Source organism: Chiloscyllium punctatum, chromosome 32 (genome assembly GCF_047496795.1).
Source record: "Chiloscyllium punctatum isolate Juve2018m chromosome 32, sChiPun1.3, whole genome shotgun sequence".
Lineage (NCBI taxonomy): Eukaryota > Metazoa > Chordata > Chondrichthyes > Orectolobiformes > Hemiscylliidae > Chiloscyllium > Chiloscyllium punctatum.
The window spans coordinates 63516277-63536463 of NC_092770.1; the positions used below are offsets into that span (position 1 = coordinate 63516277).

Below are 20187 nucleotides of genomic sequence, written 5' to 3' on the forward strand. Positions count from 1 at the left end.
CCCACTTTCCTCTACCCAGGGAGGGAGAGTATCCCACTCCTCTCTTAAGGCCAGCGATTGTCTTGCTGATCCTGAAATGGACACATACATCTGATCTGTGGTTCAGTAACTGAATGGTGAGCATTTCTTGATGCAGTGGAGAGATGAGCACAGCCAAATCAACATTTACATCAATTGCGCTTTTTCCAACTACAGTATCCGCTGGAAGCTGTGACAGTGATTTCAGGTGACCTAGATTTTTTTTTTGCAGTATGCAACTCTCAGAAAGTGAGGTAACACAACATTGAAACCAATCAGAAAATTCTCAGTTTTTTAACTGGGCTTTGAGTTCAACAATATCCCCTTCCCCCAAGCTGGAATCCCAAAGCAGAGTGGAGACAGTCTTGGGTCTGTGTGGAATGCCAAGACAGGATGATTGGAAAACACATATCTAACCCTGGGACTTTGTCCCAGTTAATTCAAAAAATATTAAGCATTTTAACCCTTGCTGGTCACATCCTTACCTTGCACTCTCAGCCCCTAGTCTCTCTTAGTCCTTAATACCCTCCATGTCACCAACATAGCCAGTCATCAATATTCACCTTGCAGCCCACTGGAGCTGTGTGGAGGCGAAAGAAAGCCAATAACAATCTAATACAATTCTCACTCATGCAAACTTGTAGTTAAAAATATTCCATTTGTGAAATCCATTCAAGGCTTATAAAGATCTTGAAATACAGTTTGTTCAGTTATACTGTGTGTTTCATTAACACAAATTGGCTGTAACACAATTGACGAAGTGGGAACACTGTTTCTAAAGAGCAAACTTTTAAAATGTGTGAGGGCTATAACATCACCAACACTTTAAGCGCTGTTTCTAAAGAGCAATTTTCCTATAATGCGGGGTTGCATAAGAACGCAGCCATCATGTTATAAGAGAACTACCTGTAGTAAAGCTTCTGTACATACAAACATCTACTTAGACTCCCATCAAGAGAGCAGATCCTTTAATAATCTTTAAAACTGTCAGTCAAGCTATGAACTCAGAAAAACCTACCAGGAGGAAGGTAACGTTTGAAACTCAGCCAAGCATTTTTAATTTCTCACAAAGCTGTTAGGAAATATCAACAGAGATCTCCAAGATATATGGACTTCAGTAAGGCATTCAACAATGTTCCTCAAGGTAGACTGGTTGAAGGTTAGATTACATGGAATATAGGGAGAACTAGCCATTTAGATATAGAACTAGCTTGAAGGTACAAGACAGAGGGTGGGGGGTTACTTTTCAGACTGGGGGTTTGTAACCAGCGGTGTGCCACAAGGATCAATGCTAGGTCATTTGGTTTTTGTCATTTATATAAATGATTTGAATGTGAACATATGAGGTGTACTAAGTTTGCAGATGACACCAAAATTAGTGGTGTAGTGGACATCCAAGAAGGTTACCTCAGACTACAACAGGACCTTGATCAGATGGACCAATGGACCAAGGAGTGGCAGATGGAGTTAAACTTAGAGGTGTTGCATTTTGGAAAGGCAAATCAAGGCAGGACTTATACTGTGGTCCTGAGGAGTGTTGCTGAACAAAGAGGCCTTGGAGTGCAGGTTCATAGTTCCTTGAAAGTAGAGTCACAGGTAGGCAGGATAATGAAGAAGGCATGTAGTTTGCTTTCCTTTATTGGTCAAAGCACTGAGTACAGGAGTTGGAAGGTCATGTTGCAGATGTACAGAACTTTGGTTAGGCCACCTTTTGGAATATTGCGTGCAATTCTGGTCTTCCTCCTATGGAAAGCATGTTGTGAAACTTGAAATGGTTCAGAAAGGATTTGCAAGGATGTTGCCAGGGTTGGAGGGTTTGAGATATAGGGAGAGGCTGAATAAGCTAGGGCTACTTTCCCTGGAGCATCAGAGGCTGAGGGGTGACCTTTATAGAAGTTTATAAAATCATGACAGGCAAGGATAGGGTAAATAGACTAGGTCTTTTCCCTGGGGTGGGGGAGTCCAGAACTACTGGGCGTAGATTTAAATGAGAGGGGAAAGATATAAAAGGTATCTATGGGGCAACTTTTTCACGCAGAGGGTGGTGCGTGTATGGAATGAGCTGCCAGAGGAAGTGGTGGACACTAATACAGCTATAACATTTAAAAGGCATGTGGATGGGTATATGAATGGAAGGTTTAGAGGGATATGGGCCAAATGCTGGCAAATGGGACTAGATTAATTTAGGATGTCTGGTTGGCATGGACGAGTTGGACCGAAGGGTTTGTTTCCATGCTGTACATCTCCTTGACTCAGTGAGTCTACATAGTACCAAAGGAATGAATATATTTGCACTGGATGGCCTGTCAATTAAACACTCTGGAAGGAGTATTTTTATATATTCAGTGATAGCTGCAGCCTGTACTTTCTAAAAAAAACTTTAAAGAGCAGCATTTTTTTTTGAAGAATTTCAAATTATGACAATTATAGAGGCCTTATCAAACTTTCAAGAGTATTGTACCTTGGCTGACCGTGTGGAATTTGCATATTTTCCCCATGTCTGCATATGTTTCCTCCCACAATCCAAAGATGTGCAAGTTAGGTGGATTGTCCGTGCTAAATTGTCCATAGTGTCCAGGGATTTGCAGGCTGGTTGGGTTATAACATTTAAAAGGCATCTGGATGGGTATTTGAATAGGAAGGGTTTGGAGGGATATGGGCCAAATGCTGGCAAATGGGACTAGATTAATTTAGTCAGGTTGATGATAAGTATGTCAGTTAACTTGAAGGTTTGGTTTCAGACGTTTCGTCACCATGGCTGGACAACATCATCAGGGAGAGTCTCTGGTGAAGCGCTGGTGATATGTCCCACCTCTCTATTTATAGGTCTTGGTTGGCATGGACGAGTTGGACTGAAGGGTCAGTTTCGGTGCTTTACATCTGTATTTGAATCTAAATTGTACCAAAACAATTAATATATTTGCACTGGACGACCTGTCAATAAAAACAATCCGGAAGAGGTATTTTAATGTATTCAGTGGTAGCTGCAGCCTGTTTGTTAAAAAAAAACTTTTACATATGGGATTTTTTCCTTGAAGAATTTCAGATTATGACGATTATACAGACCGTATCCAACTGTCAAGTGTATTGCATTTATTCGATCAAGTCATGACCCCCCCCACACTGCCATTTGCTTGCAACAATCAAAATGACTGTGTGAGCTCAGCCTAAATTCAAATGGCCTGACTGAGTTTGTGTTTCCTTTCTGTGTGAATAAAATCCCCATCTGTAGGGTGACATGGTGGCTCAGTGATTAGCACTGCTGCCTCACAGCACCAGGGACCCGTGTTCAATTCTAGCCTTGGTGACTGCCTATGTGGAATTTCCACATTCTCCCTGTGTCTGCATGTGTTTCTCCCCACAGTCTGAAAATGTGCAGGTTAGGTGGATTGGCATGCTATAGTGCCCAGGGATTTGCAGGCTATGTGGGTTAGCCATGGGAACTGTGATGGGTCTGGGTGGGATGCTCTTCAGAGGGTTGGTGTGAACACTGTAGGGGGTTTATGATCCCCAACTCTAGTTCCCTCCTGCCATTTTTAAAAGTCTGTGGAGTCTTCCTGACTCTGTGGCAATTTGACCCCTGTGTCTTGTTAATTCAAATGTAGTTTATCTTTCAGTGAGACCCAACAGTACACTGAAACACTGTGCAACTCATGCTGCGTGGAGCTGAAATCCTCTCGTTTCTTCTGGCTGCCTGTGGCAAATTTTCATTTAACAGAAGAAATTCTAATGTTGGCAAGCTCTCCTACTGTTTGGTGTGTGGTTAAGTAATGCCTGTTAGGATTGAGTGAGTCATGGTATTCTTGAGGCTAATTGTTGATCTCACATGAAGTCAGATAAACCTGACAATTCAAGCGTCTTTAGCTTCTTGCATTTGTTCAGGAAGTAAATGAGCCACTCAGCAGCAGGCACTTTCAATCAGGGATAATGTTATGCTTCAACATCAATATTTGAGAGGGCTGGAATTCACGTTTCACCATGACAGTTTGAGAACCTGAATTTGAATTTAAAAATCTGGAATTAACAATGAAGCTACAGGTAAAAGTAACCACAAAAGGGTTTGATTGTAGTTAAGACCCATTTGGTTTATTGAATCTTTAGGGAAGCAAATCTCCTATTCATAGAATCATGCAGCATGGAAATAGACCCTTTGGTCTGTCCAGTCCATGCCGATCATGTTCCCAAATGAAACATTTGTGAATTCACTCCCATATCAACATCACTGACTCTTCCAGGTTTCCTTCCCAAAGGGGGCATTAATGTACCCACAGGAGTTACAATTTCACAATTTCATGGCCACTCTTTTGACATCCACTTCTTATTTGTCGAGTTTTACAAGAGATATTAAATTCTCAAAGTATAATGGGTGATGTTTGGACTCTCGTTCTCATGAAAAGTTCAACCCTCTGGCATACGAGGTCAATAACCGAGGCATTGCACTACAGCACCCAGAGCTGACGTGCTGGGGCTGGGAAATTGTGCAACTTTCAGATCTGACCTTACCCAGTCTCGCAGTGCAACTCTGCCAGGCCGACTGGGGATTTTAAACTCAGCCAATCCAAAAATATTGCCATGTGTTTTTCAAATTATCAGCTATTACTCAGCAGTATTGCTGTGGCCTCTGAATCAGTAGGTCAATGTTTCAAGGATTCATTCCTGGAATTTGAGCACAAAATCTACAGTGGTATAAAGCTACAGTGCAGAGACCATGCCACATGTGAATAATATTTTAACCCCTCTCAGTCTCGAAGAAGAACCACATCCTTCTCTTTGTGAATACTGATGCAAAGTATTCATTAAGGACCACTTCCTCTGGATCCACACACTATCTCCCTCCTAGCTACTCTCTTGCCCTTACATATATCTAAAACACCTCGAAATTTTCCTGTTTACCAAGGTGGGTGGATGCTGAGTCGAGAGAGGGGCATGTTGATATTCTAGAGCATGTGGACATAAAAAAGGAGGTGGTCATAGAGTCATAGACATGTACAGTACGGAAACAGACTCTTCAGTCCAATTCATCCATGCTGACCAGATATCCCAAACCAACCTAGTCCCACCTGCCAGCACCCGGCCCATATCCCTCTAAATCCTTCCTATTCATATACCTATCCAGATGCCTTTCAAATGTTGCAAACATACTCGCCTCCACCACTTCCTCTGGTAGCTCTTCCACACAAGTACCACCTTCTACGTAAAAAAAGTTGCTCCTCTGTCTCTTTTATATCTTCCCCCTCTCACCCTAAACCTATGACCTCTAGAGCTGGACTCCCCCACCCCAGGGAAGAAACTTTGTCTATTTATCCTATCCATGCCCCTCATGATTTTATAAACCTTTATAAGGTCACCCCTCAGCCTCTGCACTTCAGGGAAAACTGCCCTCTCCCTATAGCTCAAATCCTCCAACCCTAGCAACATCCTTCTAAATCTTTTCTGAACCCTTTGAAGTTTCACACTATCCTTCTGATAGGAAGGAGACCAAATTTGCACACAATATTCCAAAAGTGGCCTACCCAATGTCTTGTAAAGCTGCAACATGACCTCCCAACTCCTGTACTCAATACTTTGACCAATAAAGGAAAGCATACCAAATACCACCCTCACGATCCTATCTGATGTTGGGTGTTTTTGAAAAACATTAAGGTAGAAAATGAGGAAATGGTGGAGCCTGGTACTATTACAGCATTTAAAAGACATCTGGATGGGGTACAGGAATAGGAAGGGTTTAGAGGGATATGGACCAAGTGCTGGCAAATGGCACTCGGTCAGATTGGAATATCGGGTTGGTGCAGATGGGTTGGACCGAAGAATCTGTTTCCTTGCTGTATGACTCTGACTATGACTTAAACAGGAAATGCCTGTAGGGTCCTGGTCAAACATCGCTGAAACAAATGATTAACTCATTGTCCTTTTGCTCTTTGTGGGAATTTGCTGTATGCAAATGAGATGTCACATGCTCTGACATGTCAACAGTGATGGCCTTTCACCCATATCTTGGCAGTTATGAACTTCAGGATATCCTCCAGACACGATAAACTTGGTATGAGTCCAACTACTTCCTTTCATTATTAAAAATCACACAACACCAGGTTATAGTCCAACAGGTATAATTGGAAGCAATAGCTTTAGGAGCGCTGCTCCTTCATCAGGTGATAGTGGAGGACACAGTTGTAAGGCACAGAATTTATAGCAAAAATTTACAGTGTGATGTAACTGAAATTATACATTGGAAAATACTTTGATTGTCTGTTGGGTCTTTCATCTGTTCGAATACCATGATAGTTTCACTTCTTTCATGTGTAAATCACAAAACCTTTTTTTTAAAAGTTGCATTCTCAGGTTGGCTTTGTGGTGCCAGGGTGGGCTTTGCTATTAACTGGTGAGAATGCCAGCTAACAATTTTACAAATGTGTCCTCCACAACCACCTGATGAAGGAGCGTTGCTCTGAAAGCTAGTGCTTCCAATTAAACCTGTTGGACTATAACCTGGTGTTGTGTGATTTTTAACTTTGTACACCCCAGTCCAACACCGGCATCTCCAAATCATGCCTTTCATTGTTGACATGTTCCCATGTCATATTCCATTATAAGAAAGTGGAGCAAGTTATTCAACTCATCAAGCTTGTTTCATCACTTAATATGCTCGTTGCTGATTTGATGGGGGCTTTTAATCCTTTTTCCTGCCACCCCTGCCCCTCCATAACCTTTGAAAGCCCTGTACATCAAAACTCTGTCTAACTTGGCCCCAACTCTCCATTGAAAACATTCTTCTACTCCCTCCTTTTATGATTGATTTTGACAGTGCTCCAGGGACAGATCTTGGATTCACTGGCCTATGTTCACTGTTTTCCATATTTCTCCTTCCTTGGCTCAAGATGTTAGCACTTGCTATTTTCCCATCTCCTGGGGCCTTGCCAGAATTTTGGGAATTTTGTAGGATTGCAACTGGTGGATCCACTGTCACTGCCATCACTTTCTAAAGGATTTTTTTAAACTTTGTTTATTATTGTCACTGGCTACAGTGAAAAGTTTTGTTTTGCATGCAGGATCATACCATACAAAAGTGCATAAGTGTAATAGAACAGGGTGAGTAATACAATGTTGCAGCAGCAAAAAGGCTGTGGTGTCCAGGGGATAAGTCAGCCATTAGTTTTTTCTCCATTGAACACAAAAAATACTAGATGTCACAGCAGGTCAGGCAACATCCATTACAAAGAGAGCAGCAAGAGTCATCTCGACCCGAAATGTGAGCTTGCTCTCTCTCCTTGGATGCTGCCGGAACCGCTGTGATCTCCAACATTTTTTTGTTTTAGTACAAATTCCAGCATCTGCAATGACCTAGTACTTATTTTTATTCTGCAGTGGGGAAGTTTTTATTTAAAGCTGCTTCTTTCTTCATTGAGGTTGTGTTGCAGCTGTTTGTGCAATACTAATGCATTTCGGGAATGGTGCTGCTTCAAGCCCTGGGGCTGCTCTGAGCAATTTGTGCTCATCAAGGGGATTCTTTGTTAATTGAGTTCCAGTTCTTCAGCTCCCTGTGCGAGTGACTCACACAAAGATCAGTGTCTGTGCTCCATGTTACATTGGAATTTCTGCCCCTCTGGGCTCAGCTTTCTAATCTGGATGCGATGGGAGTCGCTCCCTTCTTTGCTAGTGTGAAGGTTCAAAGTGAAGTGTGCTTGGAATGAAAGAGAGCTTTTCATTTGGCATAGAGCTTTCCACAATTGCTAGATGTCTCGAAGCACTCGATGTTCAGTCAAGTCCTTTTGACATGTCTCCACTGTTATAATGAAGCAGCTAGTATCAAGCTCCCAGATATAGCAATATAATAATGACCATATAATTTGAGACATCAGAGGTAATTCCCCTGAATCTTCTTTCAAATAATGACATGGGGTCCCCATCTGAGAGTGTGTGTGGTGTTTCTGTTTAATGTCTAGTCTGATGGGCACACTTCCAACATTGCAGCAGTCCATCAGTATTGCACTGGAGTGTCTTGGTTTCTGTTCTCAATCTCTGGTGTGGAGTTTGCCCACACAACCTTGTGGCTCAGAGGCTCAGTGTGTCACTGACAGAGCCACTGCTGGTGGTTCAGGCAGGACCTGATCAATTCTAAGTATGGGTGAGCCTGTAATGCACAAAGCTCATCTACCATTTACAAGGCACATGCCAGGTGTGTGATGGAAGACTCTTTAATTGCCTTGACGAGTGCAGCTCTAACAACGTTCAAGAAGCTTGACAAGCAATTCATAGTTCTTTGAATGTGGAGTCACAGATACACAGCTGAGTGAAGAAGGCATTTGGTACACTTGCCTTTACTGGTCAGTGCATTGAGTATAAGAGTTGGGAGGCTGTACAGGACATTGGTTAGGCAACTTTTAGAACAGTGCATTCTGCTCTGGTCTCCCTGCTATAGGAAGAATATTGTTAAACTTGAAAGGGCCCAGAAAAGATTAATAAGGATGTTGCCAAAGTTGGAGAGTTTGCGTTATGGGGAGAGGCTGAATAGGCTGAGGCTATTTTCCCTGGAGCATCGGAGGCTGAGGGGTGCCCTTAAAGACGTGTATAAAATCATGAGGGGCATGGATAGGATGAATAGTCAAGGTCGTGTCCCCAGGGTAGGGCAGTCCAAAGCTAGAGGGCATAGGCTAAGGTGAGAAGCGAAGGATTTAAAAGGGTCCTAAGGCGCAACTTTTTCATGCAGAGGGTGGTGAGTGTATGGAATGAGCTGCCAGAGGAAGTGGGTACAATTACAACATGTACAAGGTATCTGGATGGGTACATGAATAGGAAACATTTAGAGGGATATGGGCCAAATGCTGGCAAATGGGATTAGATTAGTTTAGAATATCTGGTCGCTATGGGTGAGAAAGGCCAAAGCATTTGTTTCTGTGCTGTACATCTCTATGACTCTATGACATCCAAAGCAAAGCAGCCCTCCTTACTGACACCCACTTGAACCACCATCAACATGCTACCTCTACCACCATTGCACACTGGCAACAGTGTGGATCATCTCAAAACATGCTGCAGTAACTCACCAATGATCATTCAACAGCTCCTTCTGAACCCATAACTTCTACCTAGCAGGACAAGGGCAGCAGATGCATTGGAACAACAGCACCTATAAGTCCCCCTCCAAAGCATACCCATCTTGGAACAATGCCCTCGTTCCCTCACTGTTAATGCTCAAGTCGTGGAGTCTCTTCATAGCACCATTGTGTGTGTTTCTACACTCCAAGAATGGCAGATGTTCCAGAAGGCAGCTGACCACCACTTGCCCCATGAAGGATGATCAACCTTAGCCAACAATCTCATGAATGACTCAACACAAACTTTCCGCTTTAGTCTATCAGAACCTCTGTGGGTCAAAACAGGAAATGGAGAAGTTCTGAGTAGTGTGGAAAGGGTGATTTTTCTGGGGTTGAGAGTGCAGGAATTTGGTGAGACCATTCCTGAGATCGCAAATGTGTGTATTCAACTCCCAAACACTGACACTATTGAATGTGAAATTTGCCAAAATGGTGCCATTCAGATATATTTTGGGACTTTGAGCCAAATGGCTCAATTCAGCAGATTTCAATGTATAATGTTAGTTAATAAGAACCTTGAGCTCAAATAACAGCGAAACACCTCCTATCCAAGGAGAAATTTCAAGTCCAATAAATTACCATTGCTATTGAGTTTCAATCAAACCCCCAAGTCAACTAATGGTTCCACAGTAAAAATCCACAAACAAGAAATCAAGTTAAAATCAACCTTTTTAATCAAGCAAACACACAGACACACAGCAGGCCTGGCATTGGCTGTGGAAAGAGAAACCGTGTTCAGCGTTTCAAGTCTGGTATGACTCTCCTGCTCCTCGGATGCTGCCTGACCTGCTGTGCTTTTCCAGTACCACACTCTCGACTCTGATCTCCAGCATCTGCAGTCCTCACTTTCTCCTTGGTGTGACTCTTCCACGGAAGAATCTTTCAGTTCTGATTGGCAACTCTGTTTCTCTCTCTTCAGCACTCTCTGTACTTGTTACAGACTTTCAGCATGTGAAGCATTTTGCTTTACCATTTTAGTCACTTGGCCTAACATCTCCTTCCAGGACTATGCATCGGTTGTGTCTGATCGCATTCCTGTTTAGCTCAGTGAAATGTTTTGCAATGTCAACGGTGCTATATCAATGCAAGTTGTTGTGAGTAACCATTGGTTACTCACAACCATTGGTGGCATTGGTTGGGAGACAAATATTGGCGGAGGACAGGGAGAACATCCTGTGATTTTGAAGAAAGGTCGGACCGACGGGGTTTATACTTGCCAGAATTTTTAAGAATGGGGGCGGGGGGGGGGGGGGGGGGCAGTCTTATAGAAACATTTAAAATCCCGATGGGACTGGACAGGCTCAGTGTGAGAAGAACGTTCCCGATGTTAGGAAGTCACAGTCCAAGAATAAGGGGTAAGCCTTTCAGGACTGAGATGAGCAAGAACTTGGAGAGTAGTGAACCTGTGGAATTCTCTCCCAAATAAAGCTGTTGGGGCCAGTTCATTAGATTCATTCAAGAGGGAGCTTGACATGGCACTTGTGGCTAAAGGGATTAAGGGGTATGGGGAGAATGTGGGAGTGGGATAGTGAGATTACATGATCAGCCATGATCATATTGAGTGGCGGTGCAGGCTTGAAGGGCTGAATAGCCATCGTCTCTGCTTATTTTCTATGCTTGTTTGTAAATTTACTTGGAACTGCTGTAAGAGGCAGATAGGTCTTAAACTCAGCTGTAATGCAAGGCACCTCTGGTGATGTACATACCAGCCTGGAATCTAGTCTCTAATTTTGGATTGGACCTATAGGTGAAATCATTCTGGCTCTACAGTGTCTGTACTGCCAGCAATATTTTCTTAATTCAGTTTGTTAATTGTGGGAAAAGCATGTATTCGACTGTCAGTCATGGGAGCACTCTCGTCTCTCAGTTGAGATGCAACTGATTCAAGTATTGCTGCAGGCTTGGAGGGCCAAAGGGCCTGTTACTGTGCTGTATTGGCACAGCCTATGCCCCTCCAATCTATTGGGTGGATATAAAAAAAATCCCCTGGCACAATTTCAAAGAAAAGCAGACCTTCTGGGATCCTGATTGACTTGTGTCTCCCAAGCAATAGCATGAGTTAAATAGCTTGTTTATAGAATCTTTCTATGTGAAAATTGGCTGTAGCATTTACTCCTTTACTACTGTGACTGCAAAGTGGTTCGTTGGTTATTAAAAGGCTTTGGGTTGTGGAAGGTGCTGTTTAAGCAAAGTCATGTCTTCATTGTCAAACTGTACAGCTCAGGTGGCCATTCAGCCCATTGAATCCGTACAGGCTGTGTGAACAAGTGACCCAATTAGCCCGAGTATATACTGGTCAACTCATCCTCAAGGAAGAACAAGGTACCAAGTTCTAACTTTGAGAGAGGACACAGAGGACAGTGATAAATGGATTGAAGAATGCATGACAGGAGAAGTGTAATGATGAAAAGGTTCTGAACTCATTACGTTGGCCAGTACAAAATGATGAATGTTTTCTGAATTGCTCAGCAATCTTTTGTGTATAAATGCCTTGAACTGGAGAAATCCAACTCCCAGGACTAAACTGCAATGTTTTCCAAGGACATCTGATTCCTTACGCTGACGTGTACAATTGACACATTGTTTGTAAGGATTGATGAAAGCTTTTCTAAAGACGGACATCTGTTGTGATTCCATTAATATTGACCCAACAGATAATGTTACACTTCTAATGCGCAATCATATTGGATCATTCTGGGGAAGTGGGGCAAGGCTGTCAGCACATCACCCACCTCGAGCACATTCTCTGGTGTCCTGACCAACATTCCACTCTCGATTAACGTTCAGAAAAGCAAATGAAGTGCTCATTCATCTCATCGCTATTTGCAGGGCCTTTGCACAATGATTGCTGAGCCTGTCATCACCGAACAGCCGAAACTGTACCTGGTTATTTAATCTGCCTCGTTGCTTTGGGAAATTTGAGTGGGGTAATGCAGCACAAATGACATGGACACGGCCATTGCCCCATTTCAGGGAAGTTGGCCTCGATAGCAGTCGATTACTGTCAGCCAGGTTTAACAAGCAGGCATTGCAACCACTGCCATCTACACTCATGGGCTAAGAAAATGAGACACAAAACAGCAAGTGAACGCAGGTTATAAGCTTATGTCTGGACGTTGAGCAACTGAAGTATTAAGCTGTGTCAGCCCCTATGAATGGCAGGTCCTGCTATCTGAGCTAAGACACAAAGGTCAGGCAGAATCTTATGGGAAGCGGGCTTGATGTTGGTGGGAATGTATATGTGAAAACACACGCCATAAAGAGTCTGCAGGAGAGAATGGATTTTGGAAGGTGGAGAGGAAAAGAGAAGATTCCCCACACAAACCCTGTCATCTCCTAGTCTGAATTTAAACTGAAAACGGTTTGAATGTTTGATGAACAATTTGAAATGAGAAGCCTAAGACGATTTGGATCAATTGTTAGCCACGAATGAAAGTGGCTCACGGCTGCTTCGTAATGTTAGAGGCACAGAACAAAGCAACCTGCTGATCTAGTCACCGTGGCAACAGGGAGTCTAGAGCAAGCTGGGGCTATCTCCTTAGTAACTGAGCATGCTCTCAGGTGATGGACGTACGTGCAGCTTGCAGTCAATGTTGCATCCCGTCTTGAACGGGCGTCGAGGGGATTGTGAAATAATTCACGACACTGTGAGTAGCCCCGTTGTACAAGCAATCCAACATAATAATAACCCGCTTTGATTAGTGATGACTACAGGAATTGAAAGGGGGTTGGTCTGAGCGGGACTGCTGACCTCTACTGCTGAAGCCTGGATTTACTGCCCCTCTCGCTCTTGTCTTTATTCCTCATGATAGTCAGCACTTTTGACAAGTTACATATCAGGCTGTTTACAGTGGATTAAAACGAGCATGGTGGCTCAGTGGTTAGCACTGCTGCCTCACAGTACCAGGGACCCGGGTTCGATTCCACTCTCGGGTGACTGACTGACTGTGTGGAGTTTGCACATTCTCCCTGTGTCTGCGTGGGTTTCCTCCGGGTGCTCCGGTTTCCTCCCACAGTCCAAAGATGTGCAGGTTAGGTGAACTGACCATGCTAAATTGTCTCATAGTGTTCAAGGACGTGCAGGTTAGGTGGGTTAGCCGTGGGAAATGCAGAGTTGTGAGGATGGTGGGCTAGGTCTAAGTGGGATGTGTTCAGAGGATCGGTGCAAACTTGATGGACTCAATGGCCTCTTTCTGCACTCAGGGATTCTATGGATGTCTGTGAGGTAATTGTAAAATTAACCATCCGATATAGCACAGTCGCTTGGTTCAAGCGATTTCAAGCAGTGAATTAAAAATATAACCCGAGCTGTGTAAATAATTTCAGGGCTAATGTTCGTTTAGATCCAGCAACCCTGGTCAGTCCTTTAAGTGGTCTGACATGACATGCAGTCAGGAGTGTATCCAAACTGTTTGGTCAAATTCCAATGATATGGTCCTGCCTCACCCAGGCAATAAGAAAAATTCCTTCCGATCTGAATTGGGAATAGTATTTTCATGTATACCCCAAAAATAAATGTCTGCAATTGCACAGTGGTTACACAGATGAGACAAGGCATCAGTCTGCTCTATTTTAGAGATGGAATGCTGGTTATATTCAAAATTCACCCACATCTCTTAATGCTAAGGCCCCTTTTATGTACTTTGTGCAGACAAAAAGCAAATATTTGCATTGCTATGATCAGTGTTATCCTTTCATCCTACCGTGCCCTCTCTAAACCTGCAGCCTTTCTGAGCTTTATACAGAGAATGGTAATCGCTTGATTCAGTTTTGATTCATCTACTTTTGAGTCAGAAGCTTGTCAGTTTAAGGTCTTGGGGTTCATTGGAATTTGACCAAACAGTTCAGATACACTCCCGACTGCATGTCATGTCAGACCACTTAAAGGACTGACCAGGGTTGCTGGATCTAAACGAGCATTAGCCCTGAAATTAATTACACAGCTCGGGTTATATGCTGCCTGAAATTGTTTGAACCAAGGACTTGAGAACATAGTCCAGTTTGAAACCCCTGTGCCAGGCTGAGGGGGTATTGCACTGTTGGAAGGGCATCTTTCACATGAGGCATTAAAATAAACTTCTCTGTAGCTTGATTTGAAAGACCCAGGAACTTGAAACAAGGGAACGTTACAGCCTTTAAAGGAGGTCCCGGGGTTGTCAGAGGCATCTGTGCTCAACTTGGCGGTGATGGGGTGGGACATGGTAGGAACCAGGAACTGGGAGGGGGCCTCGGGGTCTGGACCAGGGACGTCCTGAGGCATGTATTTTCTGTCCCTGACCTTAAAATGACCCCTCTGGCATTATTTCGATAAAGAACTGGTGCTGGCCCAACATCTATCCATGAACTCGTATCACTGCAGGAGATTACCTATTTATTTATCACATTCTAAAAGTTTGCTGTCACATGCTAGCCAATGCTGTCACATAACTTTAGTTAATTGATTGTGAAGAAATTTAGAATATTCTGTGGTTGTGTAAGATTATAGAAAGCAGATCAAATCTTTTTCAATTTTCTTTTATAAACCACTTTGGCAAAACTATTGTTGACTCCTCCTGATATTTCCTTCGGTTAGCATGGCCTCCATTTTTAAGAGGTACTACATAAATGCAAATTGCCCTGGCAATGGTGCTGTTTTCAGTGGGGTTGCTCACCGCAATCAATACTCTGGTTCTTTCTTTCAGTGGATATTTCCGACTGACTGACTGGTTCCCCAGTTTTCTGATTCACCTCCTTTTCCCCTGTCCTGGAATGGAAATCAGCAGCGGATCCCTGATCATTTCTGTTCCAGGGATTGGCCAATCCCATTGTTTTAGGTGTCACCTTCCCCCATCTGTTCTTGAAATGAAGAGATTCATCTGAACGTAATGACCCTGAAGATTCTGTGTAATTGAGGTTGCAATTCAGTTACGTTGAATTTTCAAGCCAGGAACAGGCCACCTCACAGTCTCCTTCAATCCATCAGCATCGTTTTCTGTTTCTTTCTTTGCCATACGGGACTAATTTAATCATGAAAACTGGTCGGCATGGACATGTTGGACCTTGTTTCCACGCTGTAACCTTGTATGACTCTTTCAGATCCACATTCTGAATGCTGTTTGGGTGATGAAGATCTTCCTAAACTGATGAGTTGACAACCTTAGATTAATCTATTTCCTGGTCTTGCCCACATGTGCAAACATTTCCTTGACAATGACTGCATGTTTGCTATCGGTCTCCGATCAGAGCTCTTCCACCAAAGTGAAACATCAAGATAGTAACAGGAAAAGACAAACTATTTCCACTGCTTGGGGGTTCTAGAACGAGGGGGGCAAAATCTGAGAATTAGGGCCAGCCCGTTCAGAGGAGATATTAAGATTAAATTCCCTATAGTGTGGAAACAGACCCAACCAGTCTACACCGACCCTCCAAAGATTAACCCACCCAGACCCGTTTCCCTTGGACTAATGCACCTAACACTATGGGCAATTTAGAACGGCCAATTCACCTGACCTGCACATCTTTGGACTGTGGGAGGAAACCGGAGCAAACCCACACAGACGCTGGGACAACGTGCAAACTCCACACAGACAGTTGCCCGAGGCTGGAATTGAACCTGGGACCCTAATACTATGAGGTAGCAATGCTAACCACTGTGCCAGTGTGCCACCCCCAAGGAAGCACTTCTACACACAAAGCATGGTAGATGTTTGGAACTCTCTTCCACAAGTGGCAGTAGATACTAGGTCATTTGTTAATTTTATATCTGAGTTGGCTAAAGTTTGGTTTTGTAAAGGGACATGGGCTAAAGGCAAGTATGTGGAGTTAGGCCACAGCTCAGCCAAGATCTCAATGAGTGGTAGAACAGGCTCCAGAGGCTGAATGGCCTACAGGTAGTTCTTCTATAAGGTGAAGGTCGCACCCTTGTGTATTATAGAAAAATTGCAGTTTAGAAACACTGCTTAAAGTATTGGCAATGTAATCGTGTTACAGTCACCACGTGTTTTAAAAGTTTGCACTTTAGAAATAGTGTCTGCAATTGTCTTCCAAAACATGCGTTACAGCAGAATGAGCTGTACTCCTCTAACTTGATGGCGGAATAAAATCTCAAACAAATTCTTCAGTCCTTAAAAGGCACACAGAGGATGACAAAGTCATTTGCAGGTTGGAAGCACTCAATTATCAAGGTAGCTACCTCTACTTTTACCCTTTTGAACAACTAGGAGAAACTGAGGACTGCAGATGCTGGAGAGTTAGAGTTGAAAAGTGTGGCGCTGTAAAAGCACGGGAGGGATTATGCCTGAAACGTTGACTCTACTGCTGTTTGGATGCTGCCTGACCCGTGGCATTTTTCCAGCGTCACACTTTTCAACTTGTACCCTTTTGTACTTTGTTGTGATCTCTCAAATCTACCCATTGAGACATTAGGTGCAGCACTTCAAATGTACTTGTCTAAATTCTGAAATTCACTGCCCACCATGACTGCACGTACCAAACAGCCAACCTAGAGCAGGTAACCTCGGGGAAATATAAAACCCATGTGGCTCTTTCTCAGTGGAGGAAAGGGTGCCAGAGGAGTTGAAAACAGTGGGGTGAGGGGAAAGAAGCGCATCAATTAGATATTCCACTAAAATTGCAACGTTATATTTCAGCAAAAATATAGGTGTTCAGGCAAGCATGCGTAAATGAATTGTTGACCAATTATAAGTGACCTTTCTTCAGAACTGGAATCGAAATGTTGACTGTGCTTTCCCTCCATTGATGCTGCCAGACCTGCTGAGTTTCTCCAGTAATTTTCTGTTTTTGTTTCAGATTTGCAGCATCCACAATTCTGTGTTTTATCCATCGAGTTGCAGTCATAGGGCCATACAGCATGGAAAAGGACCTTTCGGTCCAACTAATCCATGCTGACCAAGTTTTCCATTTGCCTGCATTTGGCCCATATCCCCCTAAACCTTTCCTATCCATGTACATGTCTAAGTGTCTTTTAAATGTTCTAACTTTACCCCCATCTATCACTTCTCTGGCCATTCATTCCGTATGCAATCCACACTCAGTGTGGAAAAGTAGCCTCTCAGGTCTCTTTTAAACCTTTCCCCTCTTACCTTACATATATGCCCCCAGTTTTGGTAGCTTAATGCCTTTGTTATCTGTGGGCTTGCCAATTCCAATGTACTCCTGGCCCCCTCTCATCTTACACCCTGTGCAAGCCTGAACTCATCCAAGTCTCTCCTACTCCTACTCTTATTTTGATGGAATCCTATCCACCTATCCTCCTGCTGACCTCCACTGGCTCTTTCCTGGTACTGCCTCAGTTTTAAAATTCTCATCCTTGTATTCTGAGCACCCAGCACGGGCCTAGCCCTGTGGTTGTGGGATCACCCTCTAATTCTACAACCCTTCAAGATCTCTGAAAGTCTTTTGCTGCCATATCGATATAGGTCTGTTAAACATTGTCAAATAGGTTGTTTAAAGGTAACTATTTTGCAAATGGCTGTTCTGTGAAGTAGCTCAGCATAGAGACTTTGACAACAGACTGTTGAAAAAAACTGAACATTTGGTGGGATGATGGTTTTTGTTAACTTTTTTTGTTAAAGTTTTGAAACCTTCCTCTCCTGTGCTTCCCACCAAGAAATAAACACCAATAACTGTCCGCTTTCAGATTACCAGCGGCTGATGACGGTAGCTGAGGGAATCACGACGCTCCTCTTCCCCTTCCAGTGGCAGCATGTCTACGTTCCCATTCTCCCGGCTTCCCTGCTGCACTTCCTCGACGCTCCTGTTCCATACCTGATGGGCTTGCAGTCCAAGGAGCCCAATGACCGGTCCAAGTTGGAGCTGCCGCAAGAGGTAAGAGCAAGAGTCTGGGTGAGGCAGGGGTCCACTCCATGGCTGGATAAACACAGCAAGCGTTGGGATAAGTGCATCCACGCTAACGCTTCCAGGAGATGGGGCTTGGCCTGTAAATAGGAAGGGATGGTGACATCAGTACTCTCAACCCCAGGAAGGGAGTTGGGAGTTGGAGAGCAGGGACACTGCAATGAAAATCGTTTGATGTTAATTCTCTGACAGGCTGCTGGGCCACAATTTTTGTATTATACCTAACTTCAAGCTGTCCTACCCCTCTTTCACAAGAATGGTGCGGTGGCTCAGTGGTTAGTGTTGTGCCTTGCAGCACCAGGGAATTGGATTCGATTCTAGTCTCAGGTGACTTTTTTTTTGTGTGGGTTTCCTTCCATGGTCCAAGGATGTGCAGGTTAGGTGGATCGGCCATGGGAAATGCAGGATCACAGGGTAAGGATGTGGCTCTGGGTGGGACACTCTTCAGACGGTCAGAGTGGACATGATGGGCCAAATGGCCTGCTTCCACACTATGAGATAAACTAGCAGGCCATGCATGGACTGCTCAACCAACTGTACCATTCAATATGTGAACATCCTCAGCTCAGCTGCACCTCTTTGATTCTTAAAGTATCTGAAATATCTGATTGCTATGTGTCAATGATTGACCACTCATAGTGAATAGCAATCCCTGTCTCAGATGGCTGTGTTGGTCCAAGTCCCATTCCATAACCCGAGCAGCATAGTCCTGCACAATGAGGGAGTGCCATATTGTTGGACATTCCTTCTTTCTTTCACATGAAAGATTTAAACAGAGGCCCTGTCTTTCCTCTTAGCATATAAAAGGCACTAAATATGGATGAGGTTTATCTCTTGGTGTACTGGCCATTCATTTATTCCTCAATCAACGTTCCACACACAAAAAAATGTTATTTGGTTGTTATTTGCTGCGTTTTTACTTCAATGTTGTGGTTCTGTTCGCTGAGCTGGGAATGTGTTGCAGACGTTTCGTCCCCTGTCTAGGTGACATCCTCAGTGCTTGGGAGCCTCCTGTGAAGCGCTTCTGTGATGTTTCCCAATCTTCTCCCAAACCTTTTACTTCATTCACGGGAGCGGTTATGGCCCATCCCTAGTTACCCCTTGATAAGGTGATGGTGAGCTGTCTTGTTGAACCGCTGCAATCCACCTGCTGTGGGTTGACCCACAATGCTGTTAGGGAGTAACAGTGAAGGAACAGTGATGTATTTCTTTGTCAGGAAGATGAGTGGCTTGGAGGGGAACTTGATGGGGTGATGTTCCCATATATCTGCTGCCCTTGTCCTTCCAAATGGATGTGATTCTCGGTTTGGAAAATGATGTTGGAACACCGTTGATGAATCTCTCCAGTGTATATTGTGGATGGTACCCACTGTTATTCTGGAACATCAGAAATGGAGGGAACAGATGTTCATGGATGTGGTGCCAATCAAATGGATTGCTTTGCCATGGATAGCGTTGAACTTCTTGAGTGTTGTTGAAGCTGCACTCATCCCGGCAAGTTCATCACATTCCCTTGTGCCGTGTAGATGTTGGACAAGCTTTGGGAAGACAAAAGGTTAGATATTCGCTGCAGTATTCTTAGCCTCTGACCTGGTCTTGTAGCCACTACAATTATATGACTGGTCCATTTCAGATGCTGGTCAATGGTAACACCACACCATCAAACATCCCACCACGCCATCCCTCCCAGAGTGTTGATAGTGGGTGGATTCAGTGATGGTAATGCAGTAGAACATCAAGGGTGAATAGTTACATTGCCTCTTATTAGAGTTGGTCATTTCCTTGCCCTACCTGACACAAACATAACTTGCCACTTGTCACTTCAAACCTGGAAATAGTCCATGTCTTACTACATTTGGACATGGACTGCTTCAGTATCTAAGGAATCATGAATAGAGCTGGAAATTGTGCAGTCATCAGTAAACTACTCCACTTCTGACCTGAAGATGGAGGGAAGGTCATTGATGAAGCAGCTGAAGATAGTTGAGCCAAGGATACCACCCTGAGAAATTTCTGCAGAAATGTCCTGGAACTGGGCTGGCTAACTCCAATAAGCCCAACTATCTTCCTGTGTTCCAGGTATGACTCTAACCAGTGGAGAGTTTGCCCCCCTTATTCCCATTGATTCCAGTTTTGCTCAGGCTCCTTGATGCCACACTTAGTCAAATGCAGCCTCGATGTCAAGGGCTGTCACTCTCGCCTCCCCTCTGGAATTCAACTC

At 43.8% G+C, this 20187-nt stretch overlaps 1 protein-coding gene across 4 annotated transcripts in view; it reads left to right on the forward strand.

Moving 5' to 3' along the window:
* LOC140458230 (DENN domain-containing protein 5B-like) overlaps positions 1-20187 on the forward strand; it is a 297730-nt gene that overhangs the window by 180014 nt on the left and 97529 nt on the right. For all 4 annotated transcript variants that reach the window (XM_072552507.1, XM_072552508.1, XM_072552509.1 and 1 more), the window contains one exon: positions 17749-17936. In XM_072552507.1, coding sequence (XP_072408608.1) covers positions 17749-17936 — 188 coding nt within the window. The remainder of the gene's footprint in view (positions 1-17748; positions 17937-20187) is intronic.